Genomic DNA, 19,904 nt, shown 5'->3' on the forward strand with positions numbered 1-19,904 from the left:
TTTAAAGGGCACTGGAAGTGCCGGGCGTTGTGACTGCCCTGGGGCCGGAGAGTTTTGCCAGAGCCCTGGCAGAGACACAGCCCCCTCGGGAACTACTGGATTTTACCACTTCTTCGCCATACAGAAATAACCTGTCAGGTGCCTCTTCTCAGGAACGAGGTGTTTCTTAGATCTAAAACAAAAACCCTCCTACCAAATATTCGACTCTTTCCAGTGCTGGGTAACAGTCCCGCAGCACTGCAATGCAGCCACCTCTGGGGTGGGGCAGCTGGGGAACAGTTGCTTATAATGCTGCCTAGGGTTGCCTCGCCCAATGCTGAGATGCAGCCACCTCTGGGGTGGGTTCTTCATATATTTATGAATGGATCATTTATGTTTGGAACTCACTGCCACATGAGCCCCGCTCTGTTCAGAGTGTTCTGTAGCCTGCATCTCTTTGCTCGGGCTTTTTACTGCCATTGGGTATGAACCCTCCTGTTTGATGGTCTCCTGTCTGGTATTTCCCAGTTTCTGGTTCTTGGGGTGAACCACTCCTTAACCTCTGCAGAGAGCCTGACACAACGGCTGTGAGAGGGGTGCAAGTTGGCCCCAATACACCTCAATGTGGCGCTAACTCTGATCCCTGCTAAGGGCGACCCACTTCTCCACATCTCAATGGCTTTGCTGTGGATCCCAGGCTTCGAGACCAGACGGCAGCGATCACATTATTACGAGCTGCAGAGACATCGGTGAGAGCTGTCAGGTTGCATTGATGTATATCAGTAGTTGGCCATAACACCCTCCACCCTTCCTTAGGTTTGTTTCCTGTCTCTCGCGGGTGGAAAGCGAAAGCAGTGTGGGAACTGCTCTTTCAGAGAAACAAGGGGGTTAGCAGAATTCATACTGGCTGCAAAACAAGACAGCAAACAAAGCCTGCAAAAAGCCCTGCACCGTTGCAATGCTTCTCAGGCAGGGCCGGCTCCCACCTTTTTACTTCAGCAGCAATTCGGCGACGGGTCCTTCGCTCCGAGAGGAACTGAGGGACCTGCTGCCAAATTGCCGCTGAAGACCCGGACGTGCCGCCCCTTTCCATTGGCTGCCCCAAACACCTGATTCCTGCGCTGGTGCCTGGAGCTGGCCCTGTTCTCAGGTGATGTACAAGCACCACGGAGCTGCAGCTGATGCTGGGGTGGGGTGGCTGGGTGACAGCTGCAGTGTCACACTGCAGTTTTCTCAGTAAGGACCTTGCTGTCACCAGAGGTTGTTCTGAAGCTGACAGCTGTAGAGGGCTCCAGGAGCAGCTCCTTTTTCAGGCTTTTCACTGCTGTTGGGTATGAAACTGCTCCAGTTCACTGGTCGCTTGACCAGTATCCTGCTCCTTCTTCCCCTTTTAGGGCAATCAGAGCAGCAATGTCTGCCTGCATCTGCAGAGAGCCTGAAACCGCAGCTCGGAGAGGTGTGAACTGCACCAAGTGTAACTGACACAGCGTCACTGCCTGAGTCTGCAGAGAGCCTGAGCCCATCGCTCGGAGAGGTGGGATCTGCCTGTGACATTGCAGGTTTACCCAAGGTGTCCAGGGTGAACCACTATCACCTGCTCACAGTGTGGGAGAGACGTGCTTGTGGCCAGTTGGGGGAATTCACCCGTAACTGCCGGATACTGACTGCAGTGGCACTCCGCTCTGAGCTCCCCAAGCCCTGCACTTTCCTCTGCCAATGAGCAATTTAGACCTCCTCTCTGCTGCACTCGAGTGCCCCATCTTTCGTTATCAGGACAGCTGCAACGTGCACCGAGCCGCTGCCTCTTGCAGCACCCCCCAGCACCGACAAACATAAACTGCAATCCTGAGCCTGCCCTTATTACCCAGTTCCTTTCTTGTCTAAAGGATCTCTCCCCCAGTGGCCAGTCTGTGCAGCGGCTGGCCAGTGCAAAGGGCTGGTACCCATCTCTCATGAGAACTTTCCCATGGGCAGAGCGTCCTCTCTATGACGGATCCTATCTAGTGCCCCTTTTCCTTCTCTTATACAGCCCCCAGCTTTGTCTCTTTCCACAGTCAGGGTGTTTCAGCTCAGCTCCGAGGGGCCCGGTTCAGAGTCTTTCCGTGGGTGCTATTGTCTTTGTCCATGCGCAGGCCTGCAGCTGGTCCTGCCTGTAAACACGGGGCTGAGCTGGGTGGGAAGATGTCGATTGATCTCACTCTTGTTTGAATCATGACCTTTGGCCCCAAATCCCCCACAGCACATGACATTTGGACCCAAATCCCTGCCTGTTAGAGAGCTTATTCCTTCACTCTCCCACTTCCCTGGTCCTTCTCACATGAACAGAGAACAACAATACCCGAAGTCCGAAGGTGCAAACAATTTGATATTTATTAGGGTGAACTTCCAGCAAGCTTAAATCCAAGTTCCTTTTTCCTTATTTTTGAATCCCAACTTACTTCCTGTTCGCCCCTTGTGATGGGTTGGATCACAGAAACCCCCTGGGAGCTGCCACCTGATTTGCCAAGACTACTTCTGCCCCATGCTTTCCCTGCCAGCTCAGGACTCCAGCGCCCTGTCTTGCTGAGCCAGACACACCCGTCTGCTCCAACACAGAACCAGGGTCTGAATTACTTGCCCCAAAGCTGCAGGTTTACCTGAAAGCAGCTCACAGAAGTGTTCCTGTCTTTAACACTCAGATGCCCAACTCCCAATGGGGTCTAAACCCAAATAAATCTGTTTTACCCTTTATAAAGCTTATGCAGGGTAAACTCATAAATTGTTCGCCTTCTATAACACTGATAGAGAGATATGCACAGTTGTTTGCTCCCTCAGGTATTAATACATACTCTGAGTTAATTAATAAGTAAAAAGTGATTTTATTAAATACAGAAAGTAGGATTTAAGTGGTTCCAAGTAGTAATAGACAGAACAAAGTAAGTCACCAAGCAAAATAAAATAAAATGCGCAAATCTATGTCTAATCAAACTGAATACAGATAATCTCACCCTCAGAGATGCTTCAGTAAGTTTTTTCCTCAGACTGGACACCTTCCAGGCCTGGGTACAATTCTTTCTCCTGGTACAGCTCTTGTTCGAGCTCAGGTGGTAGCTAGGGGATTCCTCATGATGGCTCACCCCTTTGTTCTGTTCCACCCCTTTATATAGCTTTTGCATAAGGTGGGGATCCTTTGTCTCTCTGGGTTTCCACCCCACCCACCCTGGAAAAGCACCAGGTTAAAGATGGATTCCAGTTCAGGTGACATGATCACATGTCACTGCAAGACTTCATTACCCACTTGCCAGCACACACATATACAGGAAGACTTACAGGTAAAACAGCCATCTGCAGACAATGGTCCTGGTTAATGGGAGTCATCAAGATTCCAAACCACCATTAATGGCCCATACTTTGCATAATTACAATAGGCCCTCAGAGTTATATTTCATATTTCTAGTTGCAGATACAAGACTGGTACATTTATACAGATAGGATGATCACACTCAGTAGATTATAAGCTTTGTAATGATACCTTATGAAGCACATCCCAGTTACATTATATTCACTCATTATCATATTTTTATAAAACCATATAGACTGCACAACATCACACCCCTAATTTATATAGTAATATGCTTAGCTATACCGGCTTAACCAATCATTCTTCTGAAATTTACCTAACCAATCCTAACATAGTGTAACATGATTAGCTAACCAATTATATCCCACCACCTTAATTAGTTTACACCCAGCAAAATTAATTATACAGCAGACAGAAACAATCACAGAACCAGACAGACACCTTGCAAATAAACAACAGCAAAGTGGGAACTATAATGACAAAACAGTACAGAAGTGAGGATTTCACAACTACATCTATAAAGACATAAGGGTTTCCCAGCAGTGTCTATTGATAAGTGAGTTCTTACCAAACAGAAAACTATCAAACTGAATTTCCTTTTACATCTTCTAGGCTCTTCCCTTTCTCTGGAGATGATAGATCAGATCACCTTCCTAACAGCCCCAGATTGCCTTAGTTCAATATGACTAGTTTGGAATGTGAGGACGTGACCGGTCGCTTCCCAGTTTATGGCTGCCTCTGCTGCTTAGCCAAAGGCCTCAGCCTAAGAACAGGGCCTCAGTCTGTCACAGGGAGAGATGGACCTTACACTGATTCTTTCTTTTATACCTGTATAACTAGCTAAATGATAAACATGTAAGCAGAGTCAGGATGAGCTCTACCCTGACATCTGGTGGTGAATTGTGGTGAGTCGTGGAAAAGAACTTCAGGGGCTGATCTTGTTTGCATAGGCACACCCACCCTGCCTGGCATGAGCCCACAGCAACCGAAAGTGGTCACTTTGACTGGTGTGGGATTCCCAGTTTCTCTGTTTTGGGGGCAGGAGGAATAAAGTGTGGTTACCCTGATTATGTGACTCAAGGACAATAAAACTGTTTTATGACAGAAGGACTCACCATCAACTAAGTAGGATTCGCTAGACAGGGGACATGGGGACAGACAAAGTGGGGATTTTCTGTAATATTTTTAGGAAGCCTCACTTTTCCCCAGGGGAAAACAGGCTCCAGTTTGCTCTCAGGGGAGACCAAGTGGCACAGGGGGGTGTTTGTCACCGTTCTGTCTGGGAGGAATGAATAGGGTCATTAAGGGACTGGTTGAAACTGACCTAGATCAAGAAGGGGTTCAAAGAGACAAAGCAAGCGTCACACCCATCCTCCGAGCAAAACGCCTGCAATCCATCCCCAAACCAACATGGTTCCCCTGAGCTACACGCACACAGAGCCCCAGGGATCTATGTAAGCTTCCTGGTGGTTACACACGGAGCATAATTAATCCTGCTTCTCCAAACCCAGGAGGAGCTGAGAATGAAAGGAGCAGTTTTTTTAGCTTTCAGCTCCCCTCCCCAGCCCCCTTCGCCAGCACAGCCCCAAACTCTCGGTGTAGCTTTTCCTGGCATCACACTGCTCACAGGCTCCTGCCTCTGCCGCTCTCTCTGCTCTCCTCTGTTCTGTCTTTCATCTCTCCTCAGCTCCCGTGTGATCTCTCTTCCCCCGCCCCTGCCCCCACCTAAACCAATCCTCAGCCAATAGCTCCTGGCAGGTTCACACCCACCTTTTGAATGAGGTGGGGCTGTGATGAAGTAGGAATCTCCTGTCCTATTTTTAGGATGCCGATGTGTGCCTCAGTTTCCCTTTCTATGGTGCATTGCTACCTAGGAGTGAAAAAAGTTTAAAAGCCATTTTTAGGGCAGAGAAGGAAACATGGGGTGCTTGGGTGACATAACCGGGGTAGGGTGGCTGGGTTGTTACAGGACTGGCTGAAACAGACCCGTGTCAATGGAGGGTTGGCCAAGACAATGGAGCCCTAAGGACTGAACAACTGACACTGATCCCCAGGGATCTCCGGCAGGCAGAGCGTGTGAACTCAGCCGGGGTCTGCCGGAGTTGGACAATGGACCATTGCAGCCACACGGCTGACCCTGAAGGAAGAGGGGGATCCCTTGAAGGTCAGGTGCCCTGAAGCGGTTCCTCCAAAGTCTCTATCAAAGCCAGGGTGCAGCAGTGATCCTGTCTGTAACGTGACCGCGTTTGAACGCCACATCCAGGGCATTCCAAAAGTTCTGGGAATGTTCTAGGTGCCAATGGCCAGAACCCTACTGATTTTTGGGGAGGTCAGAGGCGGGGAAAAGGGGCAAATGCAGCTTCTGGTTTTCTGAGCCTTCATGTCAAGTTTTTCTCTGGCACCACAAAGATGAATAACTGACCCCTTGAGAATATCAGTGATCACCTGACTCCTGGAGCTTAGATGTGACACATCATGCGATGCCCGGTGCTCATCCAATAACCCTGGCAGAAGAGGAGAACACAGCCTGCAATTTCAGGGTGGCAAGGGGCAGCGACAGGGGTGCCAACGCCAACCTACTGTTTTATCTCTCACAATTCCTCATGCACAGACTTTTATGCCCCAGCCACTGACTTCCAGGAAATCAAAATTCACGGCTAGGTGGTCAGTCAAGGCTCAGATGCCAGCCCCTGACCTGGTGGAAGCCGGATCTGAGAGCAGGGCATGGCCATGCTGGACAATACAATGGCTTAGATAATCGACTGTATCAATTGTAACTGTAAGTTACCACCAAAAGGTGGCTACAGACCTGGTGTCTGCCCAGCCTGGGTTGGAATAGGCTCAGTAGAATTTTATTTTTTTAATAATTTCGACGGATAGCAATACTTATTTTTAAGCATTTTTTCTATTTTTACCTATTTAATTTTGTTCAGTTGCAGGAAATGTGTGTGTGTGGGTCCGGGGGGGAGTCAGGCAATTATTTTACTGATAGCAAACGCGATCCAAAGTGTCTAAGCTTTATAACGTGTGGACACAAAATGTGAACACCACACGTGAAAATATACAATATAATATAAATCTCAAATCAGACCTCTCCATTCACTAGCCCGTTTGTAACAAGCCTAATTCCGAAGTCTAAATCATTGGATTTTGACACTAAGTTTTCAAGCAGCATTTTTCTTATGTAAAAAGCGACAAAACCACAAAGAGTCCTGTGGCACCTTATAGACTAACAAACGTATTGGAGCATGAGCTTTCGTGGGTGAATACCCAATTGCATCTGACGAAGTGGGTATTCACCCACGAAAGCTTATGCTCCAATACGTCTGTTAGTCTATAAGGTGCCACAGGACTCTTTATCGCTTTTCACAGATCCAGACTAACATGGCCACCCCTCTGATACATTTTTCTTATGTTTCCTATTGGTAAATTTTGATGATTGCTGATGGAAATATTTGTTCATTGGTTTGGGTTGATGCAGTGAAATTGACATTTACTGGTAACAATCTGATCCTTCCAAGCCTAGTGATGAATTAGAGTCCAGGATCAGAATTCGAAAAGACCTTGACAAATTGGAGAGTTGGTCTGAATTCAACAAGAAGAAATTCAGGAAAGGTGAGCACAAAGTAGGATGGAAAAATCAAATGCACAATTACAAAATGGGGAATCACTGTCTGGGTGTTTGTATTGCTGGAAAGGACCTGGGGGCTATAGCAGATCTCAAATTGAATATGAGTCAACAATGGGATGCTGTTGCAAAAAAGACTAATATCTTTTGGGGCTGTATTAAAAGCAGTGTCGTCAGTAAGACATGGGAGGTCATTTGCCCACTCTATGGTGAAGTCTCAGGTGACATACTGTGCTGAATTCTGGACACCACGCTTTAGGAAAGATGTGAACAAATTCAAGAGTCCAGAGGAGAGCAAGAAAAATGATCAAAGGTTCAGAAAACCTGACCTATGAGGACAGGTTAAAAAAACTGACCTTGTTTAATCTTGAGGAGACTGAAGGGAGATCTAGATTAGATATTAAGAAGAGCTTCCTAACTCTAAGGGTAGTTAAGGTGTCTGGAATAGGCTTTCGAGGGAGGTTGTGGAATATATCTGTCATTGAAAGTGTGGAAGCAGAGAAGGTTGTGGAAGCAGAGAAAGAACTGACAGGAAGGGGATGCAATGCATGACAGTTCATTAGCAAGGGTCAGGCTAACTGTAACCTTAATAACGCGAGATTTGTAGAAGCGAGGATTGTGTGAGGCGAGTGGGAAAGAACTGTGTGAGAAGTTGTTGTGACCTTGTGTAGATAATGTGTAGAAAATATTGTATGTAGACTAGAGTCAAAACAAGTGAGGAAAATAAGATATCAAGATGGCCTATGTATAAACAAAATGCAGCTGTTTCTTATTATTGTCTGTAATGAACGGTATAAATGCTGTAATTGTTTACCTGTAGAGAGACCTGTTTAGCTCTCTCCCTCTATGCAATTGATAGAGAGAAAATAAAGTATCTGACTTGCTGTACCCAAACAAAGAGTGAGAACTCTGTTATTCTCCGACAGGTTCACTCCCTCTGGGGCACCTGGCATTGGCCACAGTTGGAAGACAGGATACTGGGCTGGATGGACCTTTGGTCTGACCCAGTACGGCCGTTCTTATGTTCTCAAGTGATCATGGAAATAAAAACTGTATCCTAATGCACTTGCACAAGGGGGCAGCGTTAAGGTTGTGTGGGCAACCTTGATACTGCCACTGTCTATTTTTGAAGTGCTGTTTATTGCAACCAGCACATACCTTTAGCATAGGAGAAAGGCAGAGCAGGAACAATGGATGGAAGTTAAAGCTAGACAAAGTCCAATTAGAAATACAACACCAGTTTTTCATAGTGCGGGAGAGTAACTATTGGGTCAAACATCCGAGGACAGACATGGATTCTCTGAGCCCTGATGGCTTCCGGACCCAGCTGGAGGCCTCCCTGGAAAGTGTTTTGGTCAAAATAACGTAGCAGGGTTCCCAGTCCAACTGTTGTACCAACGGTGATGCCCTTTGTCTGTGGGCAGCTGCAGCTCTCGCACTTTCCTGCCGCCCAGTGTTGCCACCCACCTCCTTGCCCATGTACATCCCGGCTGTAGAGCCCACCCCTGCCCCAAAGGAATGCTGCTTAGGGAAGGGTTAGCTTTGCAGCCACAGTGGCAACCGCTCTGTATCCGACAACTCCAAGCTGACTGCTCAGCGACCCCAGTACCAACCCCCCTACAGCGATGCCTGCCTTGATGGCGTGACACCGATAGCGCCTTCTGTAGGTCTTCAGGAAGGTTTTAGCCTCCCGAGTCAGCTTCACCTTTAGTGCCGTCATCAGGGTCTTCTTCTCCGGCTCCTTCATCTCCTTCCGGCACCGCCTCAGCAGCAACCTGCGCTGCTCCACAAACTGCTCCTCCATTGCGCCTGGTGTCACCATCAGACAGTCGATCATACGCTGGGACAGGCCGTCCTGTGTTGAGCGGGAGAGAAAGGGGAGAGAAGGGGGCCCAAGGCTGTTAGAAGGGGCGTGTGTGCAACCCCGTCTCACCTATGGATCCTCCTGCTACAACACAGAAACTTCCCTCCACCCCATTCACTGAGATCTGGGCCTGTTGTGCCGGGCGCTGCACAACCCCCCCTGACCGAGATCAGGGCCCCCAGTGTGCATGGGTTGGAGTCTCCCATCTCCGCAGCCACCCTGGGAGCCGGAGATCAGAACTCCCATCTCCTGCCCCAAAGCCCAGAGCTCGTGGGTCAGGCTGGGATGGTTCCCTGGGGTTCCCCTGGCTAGAGGCACAGCGCTCCCCTCCCTGACTCACCTTCTGCCTCAGAAAGTCAGCGTGGTCTCGGCGGGCTCTGTCCATGACTCTTTTGTTGGTGGCGTGACACTGATAGCGCCCTCCGTATGTCTCCAGGAAGGTCTCGGCCTCCCGAGTGAGCTCTGCCTCTAGCGCCGTCAGCAGGGTCTCCTTCTCCGGCTCCTTCATCTCCTCCCGGCACCGCCCCAGCAGTGACCTGCGCTTCTCCACCAACTGCTGCTCCATTGCGCTCGGATCCACCTTCAGACAGTCATCCATGCGCTGGGACAGGCCGTCCTGCATTGAGCGGGAGAGAAGGGGGCCAAGACTGTTAGAAGGGGAGGGTGTGTGACCCTGTCTCACCAATGGACCCTCTGGCTACAGCACAGCAACTTCCCCTCACTCCTGTGACCGAGATCAGGGCTCAGGATGTGCCGTGGTTGGAGTCTGCTATCTCCGCAGCACCCTACAAGCCAATATGACGTCCCATCTCCTGCCACACAACCCACAGCCTGCGGCACTGGCTGGGATTTTTACCTGGGGTTCCCCTGGCTGGGGGCACAGCCCCCAGACAGACTCACCTTGTCCTTCAGAAAGAGAGCGTGGTCTGCGTGGGCTCTGTCCAGGACTCTCTGGTTGTGGAAGGTGACGGCCATCTGTGCAGGGAGGACAAGGCTGGGGTGAGCCGCAGTTCATGGGGCCCCAACTCCACCTAGTGGCTGCAGTTCCCACCGCAACAGCCTCCCCTAACAGAGCGACACTGTTAGCCCATGTGGCAGCCGCTTGGGTCTTCGGGCAGCACCGGTTTGCAGTGTGACCCTCACAACAACCCAGCCTCGGCTCTCTTTCCCACCCCGACCTGCACTTGGCTCTGACGCCACTTTCCCGTAGCCGAGGACTTTGCAAACCCCTGTCTCAGCTGGGCTCAGCCTGAGGCTGGTATTTGGGGGCTTTTATCAATTGCCAGAAGGCAGGTGGTTTGGGTGTGAATCTCAGCTCTCGTTTGGGGGTGGGGGAGGGGTATTGTTCTGGGCTGGGTTAAATCATGTTGTGGAGGATCAATGTCTCTGGAATAGTCCGTGCTCTGGCGTTGTGCTGGAGTGGCTATTGCAGAGGAGTTACTCCCGAATAGCTAGGCCGGTCTATTCCCGCCATGTAGATAAGCCCCACTCCCCAATTGTCCTCTAAAAGAGGGCCTGGGTAGTACCCGTCCCAGCCGATCTGAGGCTGACGCCCAGTAGAACTTTGCAGTCAATGTCTCAGGTTATATCTACATGGCGATGTAAGGCCAGGGTTAGTAGCACTCGAGTTACCCACCCCTGGGGTTGTTAACCTAGGGCTGGAGCATCTACACTGGTTGAACCCTGGTCCCAGCCTGCGGCTCCAGCATCTACACTGCATTATGCAGGCCTGAGAGCAACCGCCCATATCCCAGACTCCCTAGCGCCCTCCTCAGATACGGCCGCTCTGGCCCTTTGTTGGCGGTGCAGCCTGGGAAAACTGGACTGTCCACCAAACTTGACGGGCCGGAGAAGAAAGTCGGCCTGTGGGATACTTTGGGCGGCCTCCCAGAGCATGAGTCCAATGGAGCTAGGGCTACACTGCAAAGCAACAGGGTTTGAACCCTGGCTCCCAGCTTGATTCAGGCTCGGACCCTTCACACCTGATGGATCCAGGGACCCTAGTCCCATATTCCAGGGATTACAATAGTGGCTTTAAAGCCATCTTCCCTCACCACTGCTGCCACATCTGCCTTCCATGATTCACTGGGGCCATGGCCCACACACCAAGAGAGGAGATGCTGTTGCATTATGGGAAATGCAATTCAGATGCCTCATTCTTCTGCATATGCTGGGCTCCCTGGCCAGACTTCATTTCCCATGATGCACCAGGGCCATGATATCCAGCTTCTCCTCGCTAAAATAAGGATCCATGATGCATTGTGGGAAATGTAGTTTGCCCCATTCTCCTCTATTCACCCAGTTCCCTTGTCACACTATATCACAAAGAGAGGTGATGCTGGTGCACCATGGGAAATGAAGTCTAGTTGCCCCATTGTCCTCTGCAGCTGGGCTCATGGGAAGGGCTGTCCCACCAGTGTGCCCAACCCATAGAGGAGAATGGGGCATGTGAGAAGCATGAACAACAGTTCCCAGGAGCTACCTTGGTGGCATTGCCAAATGGAAACATTTGGGGGCTTTGCAGGAAACTCAACGGCTTCTGCAGGAAAAACAAAAATCCCCATTTTCAGGCCAGCTGTAATAAACTGCTCTCATTTGCCCGCCAACACCCACAGGGCTGGTTGACGCTACAGATCTCACAGACTGGAGATTCTGGTGGGTTGAACCCTCCAGCACCAGCCGCCCTCTAGTCTAGAGAAATTCAGTCTAAGAACCTGAGATTTCATCCAGACCATTTTCCAGTCATGTCCATCAGGATGGACCCAGCTCCCCAAATCACCTCAGCTCTGGCATGCATGGAAACGGGGAGACACCCCACTATCAGGTCAGAGGCAGAGATGGTACCTGACAGGGGGAGGAGAAGCCGAAGCGATGTGTCTTCATTAGATCAGAGAATTTCTGCAAAGGAACCAAAAGGAATCATCATTTCACAAACTCCACAGGGCTTAGAAAGGCTGTGAACATGTGGATGGCTCACCCGGTGCTGAGATGCAGCCACCTCTGGTGTGGGGGTGGGGAAAGCTGGGGAACAGCCGCACAGCAATGTTCCATGGATACTGGGGTTATCACTGACTGCCAGAGGAGAGCACTCCCATCCCACTCCCTGCAGCACAGCTGGCTGGTCCCCACCTTTATCCAGGAAGCGAGCTGTGTCCCGGTGAGCAGCTCCCCATGCTGGTTCCTCCGGACGTGTCGACCGGCCGAGCCCACCAGGGCAGTGACATAGTCCCTCAGGCTCTCCCGGAAATCCTCATCCATGTCTGTGAAGGGGAGAGAAGGACGATGATGAGGGAATCTAGGGCCCATCTGATCCCTCTTCTCTTTACCTTCCACGTGCGGGCATGAGCGGCGACCCAGTCGCATTGTTCTGCACATGGCAGGGGGCTCAGAGCTGCTCTCTCGGATCCGTTACCTCTCAGGGTTCCCTCGCTCCCAGTCATGATCCGCTTGCCAGGGGAGGGCATCAAGTAACAGCGGCTGCTGCTTCTGCTCAGCGCTTCCAGGGCCTTGGGGTGTTTGCAAGGGGACGTCTCCTCCAGAATCTGCCGGAGCCCGGGGAGAATTGTTACATTAACACACAAACATCTGTGTTAACATTAGCCAGACCTGCCGGGCAGTCAGAGAGGGGCTGGAGGAGCTCTGGCTTGTTTGTGGTAAGTATTGGAAGGGGAGCAGTGAACGAGGCAGGGGATTGCAAGACGAGAAAGGAGTGGCTGTCAGTCCCAGTCTCCTCTCCCAGGCCCCCCCACCTCCCAGTCTATCCAGACCCCTTGTCCCACCCTGCTCCTTTCCCTCCCCCAAGCCTGGCTTTTCTCCCCTCCACACTGCAATCAAGCTGCTTCTTCCTCCATGCTGCCTGGGCTTATTGAGAGTAGGGGAGCGACAGGCACCCCATTTCTCAGTTCTGGTTCAGGAAATGTCCAGCTTTGCTTCTGCAGCCCCCGTGTGGAGCTTGCTCAGTGAGGATGGATTCTTTGGAGACTTCAGTGGCTAAACTCTCAAACAGTGTTTCTCAACCTTATTGTGCTGGTGACCCCCCTTTGGACTTAAAACACAATTGTGACTCCCGCTAGTTGAAAAAATCGTGTCCTCCTATCGTTAGCTCGGGCTTCAGCTTCAGCTCCGGCCATCGGGGTCTGAAGCAGGTAACTTAGCTTAGCAGGGCCCCCTGTGGCAAGGGGCCCCAGGCAATTGTCCTATTTGCTACCCCATAACACCAGCCCTGCACTTGTGACCCATCCTGCAGCCCCCTGCTCTAGAAAGTCTCTCCTGAGTATTTGCAAACTGAGATTATCCAACAGCTTGTTACTTGGCCAAATGTGAGGGGATTTTCTAGGGAACAGCCCGTGGCATATCTCTGACACACGGGCCTCCCCCCTGCCAAAGCAGGGGGGCGCTACAAACAAGGAACCTCAGAATTTTCTTTCAATATTGCCAAACAACATGTTTTCTTTAGCCTCATTCTCAGAAAAAGCTGGAGAAAGACAGAAAGAATTCAGGCTGGGGCAGAGAACAAGCATGGAAAACTTCAGCCCAAACAGTTAAAGTTTGGCAAAGTTATAGGCAACCTTTATAACGGGTGCTGCTACCAGTCCCCTAGAGGGGAAAGGCCCCGTGTCCCATTCTCCAGCTCCCTGAGCCAGCCAGTGCTCTGCTGTGGGGCCAGATCGGAGCGGGCGCTCCCTAGAGTGGAAAGGCCCCATGCCCCATTCCTCTGCCCTCTGAGCCCCACACTCACCTGTCTGACGTCTCTCAGATGCTTCTTCCCACCCCGGGCTCCAAGGACCAGGGAACTGCTCCAATCCCTCACCAGCAGGTCTAGATGCTGCAGGGGAGACAGGAGGGGAGTGGGGGTCACTGAGGGTGGGGGAGGCTGGGACGGGGAGAAGAACGGTGTCTGATGGGGAAACCTCAACCCCTCAGGAGTGGGGCAAGGGGTGCATGGGGCAGGAGCATGCTGTGGAGAGAGAGAGGGGTGCAATGTGGGGACACGTGGGGCAGAGCGGGTAATGAGGGGGGGAAGCCATCTCACCTGAATGGGCTCCAGTCCATAGGCCTCTCCCACCACTTCGGCCACCTGAAGAAACATCTGCAGAGCAGAGAGAATGGGGGGAGGGGTGAGTCTGGGGTCTTGGTGGCATTTACACTGGGTGGGGGAATCCTGCCTGTGAATAGAAAGGGGCCTGATCGCCCCCCTGTATCTGAGCTGCTCTCTCTGCAATTGCAGAGGGTGAGGCCCGTCAAGCTAGAAATGAAGCTAGAGATGGACAGAGACATTTTCCATGGGGCAGAGGGAGAAGAAGGCTGCACTGGGCCAAGAGGGTGGGGGGAGGTCGTGGGGCTTGGGGGTCTGGCACCAGGGGGATGGCCATTGGTGCACCCCTCTTTTCTGTGCCCTATGAACTGTGAGCCAGAACTGTGGCTTGCTCCTTCTCTCCAGGGCGCTCCGTTGAGGTGGGGGCGGGAAGGTGGGTCAGTGATCTCGATGTGAGGTCTCTTTCCCCAATGGGTTCCCAAGATCCACCCCACAAAACCACCATTGCCTCAGGCCGACAGCCCTACCAACACTCTTTCCACAGCCCCAGCGGAGACATGACCGCTCTGCTCACGCCGCGAACGATCTCAGCCACACAGGTTTTACCCGAGCTCTCCCCCGGCTACCGTATCTCTGCATTAACCAGGTTTTTGTCAGTGACTGGACCAGGGGAAGTGTGAATAGATAAAAACCCTCCCAGAGCCAACCCCTCCCCCGCACAGAGAATCCCCCCCAGGGCGCGGTGCAGGGGCAGGACACGCCGCGTACCGCAGGCGGCAGTGACATCGCTAAGGGTGCAACTACCAGGGGCTTGAACCGGTGGGGCTGGGGCTGGGTAAGAGCCTGGAGAGCAAAGCACAGCAGGGGGGCAGAGCGACCGCCCCAGGCCCTGGCCCCAGCAGCTTCCCACCGAGGGTGGAGCTGGGCTGGAGGGGAGGGAGAGGTCCTATTTTGGCCCAGTGGCCAATGCCGGACACCTGGGAGCAGAGAGCCAGGCTGGGCCATGCGGTGACAGTGCTGACTCCAGAGACCCACGTGACCATGGGAGAATCAGTTTCTCTCTCTGGGCCTCAGTTTCCCCACAGGAGCTATGGGGAGGGATAATAACCCTGTGGGGCTAACGGGAGAACCTGGCCCGGCCACATTCCGCATTACGCTGCCCGGCCTCACCTCCAGATATTCGAGATCCGGGTCCTTCACCCGACAGCCAATGTTCAGTATCTGCAGATAACCAGGAGACAGACAGAGCTACAGCAACGAGCAGTGACGGCCGCCCCAGGCCACTTCCCAAGCACGTCACCCACCCCGAGCACAGCGCCCTCTAGCGCCGCATGGGGCATCGGGGACAGCCCTGAGTGCCAGGGGAGAGCGCCCCTTGCTAAGCAATCCACCCCACTCCCTGAAGCACAGCACCCCTCACTGCCCCCCCACCCCGCCAACCTGGTAGGAGCTGAGCAGCATGGACATGGCGGAGAGTTTGATGCTGGTCTCCTTGTTGCTTTCAATGTTCATAGAGCCCTCGGTGTCGACCAGCAGCACGGCCACCTGCGGGCCAAGAGTGAGAGCCCCAGGTCAGCTCCCGGCTTTGTCCAGCCACCCACGGCCCCTCCACACCCCTGCTGAGCCCTGATGGGACCTGGCATCTCATTCTTTGCCTGCCCCCGGACCCTCCCAGTGTTAGCGCCCTCCTTCTGTCTCTTCTCCATTGCCCCCTTCATCTCTGCACCAGGTTCCCCTTGGGCCTTCTGCCCCACATCTCCATTCGCTCCATCCTTCCCTGTATCCCCCATTCCCTCTGTTCCCAGCCCTCTTCCCCTATTCCCATCTCCAGCACCCACATGACTCCCTCCCCTCTTCTTTGCACCCCTGACCCTTACCTTGCCTCCCTTTCCCGGGACCCAGAAGGGCTGACTCCAGGCCCACACCCCCTTGGTGACATTCTGGGTACCGACTCGCCACTCGAATCCCTCCAGGGGCTCCTCCTCCTGGCCCATCCACGACCCGTCCCTCACGTCCTGTGGAGGAGGGGGAGTGGGGAAACGTGGGGGGTAGGGTGACCAGACAGCAAATGTGAAAAATCGGGACGGGGGTGGGGGGTAATAGGAGCCTATATAAGAAAAAGACCCAAAAATCGGGACTGTCCCTGTAAAATCAGGACATCTGGTCACCCTAGTGGGGGGTCAGTGCAGGGTCGGGGAGGAGAGTGATTGGTACTCCCCTCTCCCACGCTGAAAGCCCTACGAAGGGGATGGGGGTTAATTGTTCTAGTGTGGGGCAGGGAGGAAAACATGGTGATGGGCTCAGAGTCTGATAGACAGACAAACAGACCCACTGCTGTCTTAGACAGAGAGAGACAGACAGACTCTCGGCATTCCAGACAGACACACAGGCAGACAGAGAGACATGCTCAGATCCAGACAGACAGACAGCACTCTCAATCAAACAGGCAGACATGCTATGTTCCAGGGTAGGGTGCATCCATGGCTCCAGCGAACTGGACATGTTGGTGGGGAGAGAGAACGCTCACAGACACGTGTGCAGCTCTGAGCCCTCCAGCAGGGGGCAGGATGGGGCTGTTCACACCCAGCTCACTCCAGCTCCCGTTCACACTCACCGGGCTCTGGAGCCGGCGCAGCAGGTAGTTCAGCAGGAAGGATTTGCCCCGGCGCTGCTCCCCGATGATGGACACCAGGCAGACGGGGGCGTCCCCCACCCCACCCTGCTCCAGGCAGCGGCTCAGGGCCTCCTCGTCCAGGGTCAGGCCCCCTTCCTCGTCCAGACGCACCAGCTGCACTGGGCGCCCCTGCTCCATCTGAGCTCCCGGCCCCTGCTGCGGGGACAGAGCAGGGTCAGAGCTCGGACCCCACCCCTGAGCCAGCCAGTCCCTGCCCATGGATCAGAAACCTATGCACCATTCCCACCCCCCTGATCAAGGCAGTCCCCCTGCCCTGGGGCTGGATCAGAGCCAGCACTCCCTGCAGGGGAAAGACCCCTACATTCTTGTTGGGATGCATTAAGGGAGACTGTGTCTGCATGGTGAATACCCTTCAAGGAATGGAGGTTCAGGGGATCTTCAATGGGATTCTACCTGTCCCTGGAGGAGGAGAGTGAAGGGGAGACAAGATGCTGATGATCAACAGATGGCTCAGGCAGTGGGGCTAAGGAGGGCTTGGGGATGTTCGACCACTGGGAGGCGCTCACGGACAGAGGACTGGTCTCATGGGAGGGATGCCACCTGCGTGCGGAGGGAGATAGACTTCCGGGATGGAGGTTGGCACAGCTGATGAAAAGGGCTTTAAACTAGGAACCCTGGGAGATGCTCTTGGAATCTCCAGGCCCGATTCTCACACTGAGCGGGAGGCAAATCAAGTAGGACAGGGCCCAGCAGTGGAGAAAGGAAGGACAGAGGGCGGGAGAATGGACGACAAGAGGAACTACAGTGCCAAGAGCACCGACACTAACAGTCAGGTGGCCGATACTGGCAGTAAAACGACTGAACCTACCCGGGTGAGAAATCTGAGCAAAGCCAAGCGGAAGCAGTGAGTTGTCTGCTCAGCAACGCCAGGAGCCGGGTGACAAAATGGAGGAAGTAGAACTACGGGTGTGGGACTGGAAACCAGATATTATCGGGAGAACAGAACCATGGGGCAGTACAGCCATGGCTGGATTACAGGAAAGAAAGGAAAAAGGCAAAGGTTGTGGAGTAGCATTGTGTGTTCATGACGAGGTGGAGTGGAAAGGAATTAGAAGGGCTGGAATGGATAAAACAGAATCTGTTTGGGTCAAAATCACTTTGGGGAAGAAAGGTACCAGAGGCTCCCCTGGGACAGTGCTTCGGGTCTGCTACAGACCCCCAGGATCCACGTTGATACAGTGCCACATGGGAAATTAGTTAAACTGTAGAAGTTAGGAATTAAGATGAGAATTGAAAGGTGGATAAGGAACTGGTTAAAGGGGAGACTACAACGGGTCATACTGAAAGGGGAACTGTCAGGCTGGAGGGAGATCACTAATGGAGTTCCTTAGTGCTCGGTCTTGGGACCAATCTTATTTAACATTTTCATTAGTGATCTAGGCACAAAAAGTGGGAGTGTGCTACTCAGATTTGCAGATGACACACAGTTGGGTGGTATTGCCAATACAGAGGAGGACCAGAATATCATACAAGACGATCTGGATGACCTTGAAAACTAGAGTAATAGAAATGGGATGAAATTCAATAGTGCAAAGTCATGCAGTTAGATACTAAAAAGAAGAATTTTGGCTATAGGCTGGGGATGTATGAGTTGGAAGCGACAGAGGAGGAGAAAGACCTGGGTGTATTGGTTGATCACAGAATGACTATGAGTCATGAATGTGATGTGGCCATGAAAAAGGCTAATGCAATCCTAGGATGCATCAGGCGAGGTATTTCCAGTAGAGACAGGGAAGTGTTACTGCCATTATTCAAGGCACTGCTGAGACCTCACCTGGAATGCTGTGTGCATTTCTGGTCTCCCATGTCTAAAAAAGATGAATTCAAACTGGGGATTTTCACCTGCCTCTGCAGCATGGGTAGGGGTCACTTCCTGGTTTGAACTAGAGGAAATGGTGGTTTCTCTGTAACTTGAAGTCTTTATATCATGATCTCAGGACTTCCAAAACTCAGACAGAGGTTCTGAGTCTATTACAGGAGTGGGTGGGTAAGGTTTTGTGGCCAGTGATATGTAGGAGGTCAAACAAGATGATCATGATGGTCCCTTCTGGCTTTCAAGCCTATGAGTCTGTGCCACATTCCCCACCCTTCTGAGCCAGCCAGTCCCCACCCTGGGGTTGGATCTGATCCAGCATGCCCTAGAGGGGAAAGGTCCTTTCCCCTTATCTGGCTTGTCTGGTCTCACTGGCGCTGTCTCTTCCAGCAGCTGCAGGCAGCCCCAGTTGTGGCCACACTCGATGGAGACAGGGTTGTTCAAGCAGATGGAGCAGGTGATCTGCTCCCAGAATCTTTCCATCCCTCCGACCCCACAGGCTTGGGGAGATTCACTGGCTCAGGACCTAGCACATGGGAACACCAGCGCTAAGATGGGGGATGGGAGATGGTTAGAACTGGGGAGCAGGGGCGCTGGGAGCCAGGACTCTTGTGTTCTGGCTCTGGGAGGAGATTGCGGTGGGGTGAGGGGCTGGGCTCCAGGACTCCTGGGTTCTATCCCTAGTTTTCCACCACTTGGCAGGGTAAGTTTCTATTCAGCTGCTGTGAGCTGGCCACTCCCATTCTCTGGCCGGGCTGGAAACACAGGACTGGGCTCAGCAGTGTGGTGAGACTCTCAGAGCCCCCTGGTGTTTGCCAGCCCAGCTGTCCAACTAGCCTGGGAAATGCCAGCTGCCGTTGCTTCTGTTCTTATTGCAGGGGGGCTGCCTTGGGCATCCTGAACCCTCTGCCCCCTGCAGCTCACAGGGCGCCAGGGCTCCTGGACCAAGCACTGCCAGCCAGAGCAAACTGCACCCACCAGGCATTAGCCGCAGGCAGGGAAAGGGGATTGAAGGAAGGTCACCGGAGTGGATCTGGGCACCGAGCCTGGCAGCTCTGACAGCCAGAGCCAGCCCTGCTCTGCCTCCTGGCACATCTCAGAGCACCCTGTTGCTGAGATACCCTCAGCCCTGGATCTTAGCTCTGCTGGTGCCCCTCACTCCCGCCCCGCAGCCCCTGCTAGCCCAGCCCTGCCTCCCCCCCGCAGCTCTGCCGGTGCCCCTCACTCCCGACCCGCAGCCCCTGCTAGCCCAGCCCTGCCTCTCCCCAGCTCTGCCGGTGCCCCTCACTCCCGACCCGCAGCCCCTGCCAGCCCAGCCCTGGGCTCCCCCCAGCTCTGCCGGTGCCCCTCACTCCCGACCCGCAGCCCCTGCTAGCCCAGCCCTGCCTCCCCCCCGCAGCTCTGCCGGTGCCCCTCACTCCAGACCCGCAGCCCCTGCTAGCCCATCCCTGCCCTGCCCCCCAGCTCTGCCGGTGCCCCTCACTCCCAACCTGCAGCCCTCTGCTATTATAGCCCGTAGCTCACCCTGGTGAACAGACTCAAGAGCAGAT

The 19,904-nt window shown here is 53.1% G+C and overlaps 1 protein-coding gene across 1 annotated transcript; it reads right to left on the bottom strand.

Annotated features, from left to right (window-relative positions):
• Positions 1–8,472: 8,472 nt before the first annotated feature.
• On the bottom strand, positions 8,473–16,679 carry LOC101946388 (RING finger protein 112-like). Its single transcript, XM_005314086.3, has 12 exons — positions 16,461–16,679; positions 15,724–15,861; positions 15,287–15,391; positions 15,017–15,067; positions 13,844–13,900; positions 13,550–13,636; positions 12,224–12,353; positions 11,941–12,071; positions 11,656–11,709; positions 9,712–9,786; positions 9,152–9,427; positions 8,473–8,802 (listed from the first exon to the last, which is right to left on the bottom strand). The coding sequence occupies exons 1-12, from the start codon at positions 16,656–16,658 to the stop codon at positions 8,473–8,475; spliced, it is 1,632 nt and encodes a 543-aa protein (XP_005314143.2). The 5' UTR covers positions 16,659–16,679.
• Between the last annotated feature and the right edge of the window lie 3,225 nt (positions 16,680–19,904).

This window comes from Chrysemys picta, chromosome 4 (assembly GCF_011386835.1).
Source record: "Chrysemys picta bellii isolate R12L10 chromosome 4, ASM1138683v2, whole genome shotgun sequence".
In the NCBI taxonomy this organism is placed as follows: Eukaryota; Metazoa; Chordata; order Testudines; family Emydidae; genus Chrysemys; species Chrysemys picta.

Coding starts and splice junctions, on each gene's coding strand:
- LOC101946388 (XM_005314086.3), bottom strand. CDS start 16,658: ATGGAGCAGGGGCGCCCAGTGCAGCTGGTGCGTCTGGACGAGGAAGGG. Junction 13,637..13,843: donor ATGGACTGGAGCCCATTCAG/GTGAGATGGCTT, acceptor TCTCCCCTGCAG/CATCTAGACCTGCTGGTGAG. Junction 8,803..9,151: donor CTGACTTTCTGAGGCAGAAG/GTGAGTCAGGGA, acceptor CGCTCAACACAG/GACGGCCTGTCCCAGCGTAT.